Consider the following 3,378-nt stretch of genomic DNA (forward strand, 5'->3'; position numbering starts at 1 on the left):
TATAAATCGATAAGTCCTCCATAAAATTAGTTCAAATCCCCAAAAAATCATCTGCTAAGAAAGCCCTTAATATCTCAACTAGTGCTGAAAACTGCAAGGAAAGAGGTTGAGGTTGAAATTGGCAAAGTACCTGTTTTTTTTCTCTTGTTGTGAGAAAAAGGATATGCTCTTCTCTTAAACAAAAGAGAATCATTTACACTCTGGCAGTGGCTGGAGAGACCAGACGCATCATTTCCTTAATTCTTTTTCAAAACTATTTGTTCGTTCTTTGTTCATTTATTTCCAATAATGAAAGAAACGTTTGGTCCATATACCTGAAGGAATATACTACCACGTTATTATTGCAAAGTTTTATAACAAATTGATTCTTTGCTCTTTGTCAGAAAGATTGACTGGTGCCTTGTTCCTCTCTTTTGTTTTTCTTTGATACTCTGTTCCTCACTCTGTCTCTCTCTCCCTCGAATTTATGCTAGAATGTCTGAATGCTAGGAGTGATGTAGTGAGGTCTTGTTTAGTTTCTAAAATTTTTTTCAAAAACATCACATTGAATTTTTAGACACCTAAATAAAACATTAAACATAGATGAACCAAAAAACTAATTACACAGTTATGAAAGAAATCTTGAGACGAATCTTTTAAGCCTAATTAGTCTATGATTAGCTATAAATGCTACAGTAATCAACATGTACTAATGACGGATTAATTAGACTCAAAAGATTCGTCTCGCGGTTTCTAGGCTAGCCGTGAAATTCGTTTTTCCATTCGTGTCCAAAAACCTCTTTCAACATCCGGTCAAACGTTCGATGTGATGTTTTTGTTAAAAAATTTTGGCAACTAAACACCACCTGAACTACCGATAAGCCTATCAAACCGTGAAGATTCCATACGCGGCGAATTTATTCCCCTTTGGTTTTCTTTGAAATCACCAAAAGGAAAGGTGCGTCAAATTCGTGTGGACTTTTGTAGAAACCGACAGCGCCCATCGCATTCATCTTGCATGTGCCACCATTTCGATACGACAGCTAAAAAATCAAGCTGTGGTAAGTGAGCTAGGAACCTCTTAATTTGTCCTTTTTCAACAGCAACAAGTGTATTTATCATCACAGAAAATATATATGTCGTGGTTGCAATATTTTACCATGGTAGTATCACTATCATCATACAAGTGTTGTTGTACATTATTACACTTTGTGGTAATATATATTAAATCAAACAAGGGTGGCACGTTGTTGTTTCTTCCATGTGTATGATCTCACCGGCCGGCGCCATGGTTCCCAGGGCGTCGGTGATCATCGGAAATCACCTGCAAATGCAGTGAGCTCTGGGTTTTACCATCCTTGGTAATTAGTTCACCTTCCTGCAGTTGAGCCTGACCTCCGTGGCCGTGCCCGACGACGGCAGCAGGTTGCCCATCTTGACCATGGCGGAGACGAAGTCGGCGGAGAACTGGGAGGGGTTGGTGCTGTACTGCCTGACGAGCGCGTCCTGGGAGCCGCCGTTGAAGAGCTCCTGGTCGGAGTGGAGCAGGCCGCGCTGCGACACCAGGTTCTGGTAGTAGGCGTTGTCGAAGGCGTCGGCGGTCTGGACGTCGAACGGCGCGAGGTTGGCGTCGCCGCCGGAGCGCGGGCAGGTCTGCTGCCGGAGCGCGGCGAAGGAGGCGTTGATGTTGCTCTCGGTGTAGATGCGGCTGCGGAAGAACTGGCACTGGGAGCGGCCGATGGTGTGGGCGCCGGAGAGCGCTGTCATGTCGCGCGCCGACAGCCCCTGGTTGCCGAACATGGAGATGAGCGTGGCGAGGCTGGACCCGGGCCCCGGCAGGTTGCTGTTCGCCGCGCTCTGGCTCGCCGTGCGCGAGTCCTTCCGCCCCAGCGGCACGCTCCACGTCGGCCCGCCCAGCTGCAAAACCGTCAGGTCAGCCACCGGCACAAGAATTCAGCCTAAGTGACGCGTTGGTTCACGTACCAGGTTGACGCCGTCGCGGGCGGCGAGCGCGAGGATGTCGGCGCAGGAGACGGTGGCCTTGCAGGACGCCTCCACCTGCGTCTTGATGGCGTCGATCACCTCGAACCCGCGCGCCGAGTTGGCGTTCGGCCCGGCGCCCTTCTCGCCGGTGAACGTCGACGTGTCGTCCAGCAGGATCGAGCCGTCGCATCCCTGCAAACCCCCACCCACGAGAAACAACAATTCAATCATGAGCTCATCAGCAGCAGCAACAGCCCCCCAAAAGAAACAATTAACAGACACAAATGAAGCTGCATAAATTTTGGATGCTTAATTACATTGACGAAGCAATCATGGAAGAAGAGGCGAAGGATGGAGGCGCCCATCCGGGGCTCGTTCCGCACGGCGGACGCCATCCCGGAGCGCACGATGCTGGCCAGGTTGGGGCACGTCCTCGAGTAGAAGTTGGGGGACAGCTGCTGCGCCTCCGCCGCGCGCCCGAGCACGGCGACCACCACCGCGACGGCGACCACCAGTGCCCGCCCGCGAATCGCTCCGGCCATCGCCATCTCTCTCTTCTAGCTAGCTAACCACAATACAACTCTTGCTCGACCGAGTTGGATGCGACGAGACGAACAGGATGACGCCCAATTTATAGTGTGCCGCCACGGCGCCATGCTACCGCCAATCCATGCATGCGTGTACGCAGTGACCGGTTCGGTTGGATCTCCTGCTGCATGCGGCACACACGAGGCAGTAGACTAGTACTCCCTCGTAACGTCGTTTAGTTTCTTTTTTCACACACACTTGATAATTCGTTTTATTTCAAAATCTTATAAAATTATTGTTTACTTTATTATAATGGCTTTATTACTAAACATATTTAATCATAATTTATATTTTCATGCAAAATTTAAAGACAAATGATCAAATATATAATAAAAAATCAACTATATTATGTATTAAAATATCGATGGATATTAGAACAAAATTCTTGGCCAAACTCTCTGCACTCTCTGCAGTCTGCAGCCGGACTTGGTTGACCAATAATCTGTTCGGGCACGTACCGGGGATGCAAGCACATGGGCCCCACGTACTGCCCCCACTCCCCAGCCTCTGCACGTCGTTGCTCAGAGCTAAACTAGTAGTTAGCCAGCCAGTAGCCAACATGAGCAATCTCGATATATATCGGCCCGAATTATTGCATGTGTTAGCTCGTCACTTTCCTGAATATTATAGTCTATAGCCATACAGTGGAATGAATGATTATATGTGGCCCGTGTGCGCACGTCGTCGATACCCATCTCACGGGACACTAGCTAGTATCATACTATGAATGATTCATCATCTCGATCCACGGGCTCAGGAGTCATGACATGAGGAAGTTTCGCTAGCTGGGTCTGGGTGAAGAACTGAAGAATGGTCGTATTGGTCGCA

At 48.5% G+C, this 3,378-nt stretch overlaps 1 protein-coding gene across 1 annotated transcript; it reads right to left on the reverse strand.

Annotated features, from left to right (window-relative positions):
- Positions 1–1,126: 1,126 nt before the first annotated feature.
- On the reverse strand, positions 1,127–2,581 carry LOC102708069 (peroxidase P7-like). Its single transcript, XM_006656979.2, has 3 exons — positions 2,280–2,581; positions 1,963–2,154; positions 1,127–1,896 (listed from the first exon to the last, which is right to left on the reverse strand). Exons 1-3 carry the CDS (start codon positions 2,508–2,510, stop codon positions 1,345–1,347), a joined length of 975 nt encoding a protein of 324 aa, XP_006657042.2. The 5' UTR covers positions 2,511–2,581; the 3' UTR covers positions 1,127–1,344.
- Positions 2,582–3,378: the final 797 nt, after the last annotated feature.

This window comes from Oryza brachyantha, chromosome 6, assembly GCF_000231095.2.
Source record: "Oryza brachyantha chromosome 6, ObraRS2, whole genome shotgun sequence".
In the NCBI taxonomy this organism is placed as follows: domain Eukaryota; kingdom Viridiplantae; phylum Streptophyta; class Magnoliopsida; order Poales; family Poaceae; genus Oryza; species Oryza brachyantha.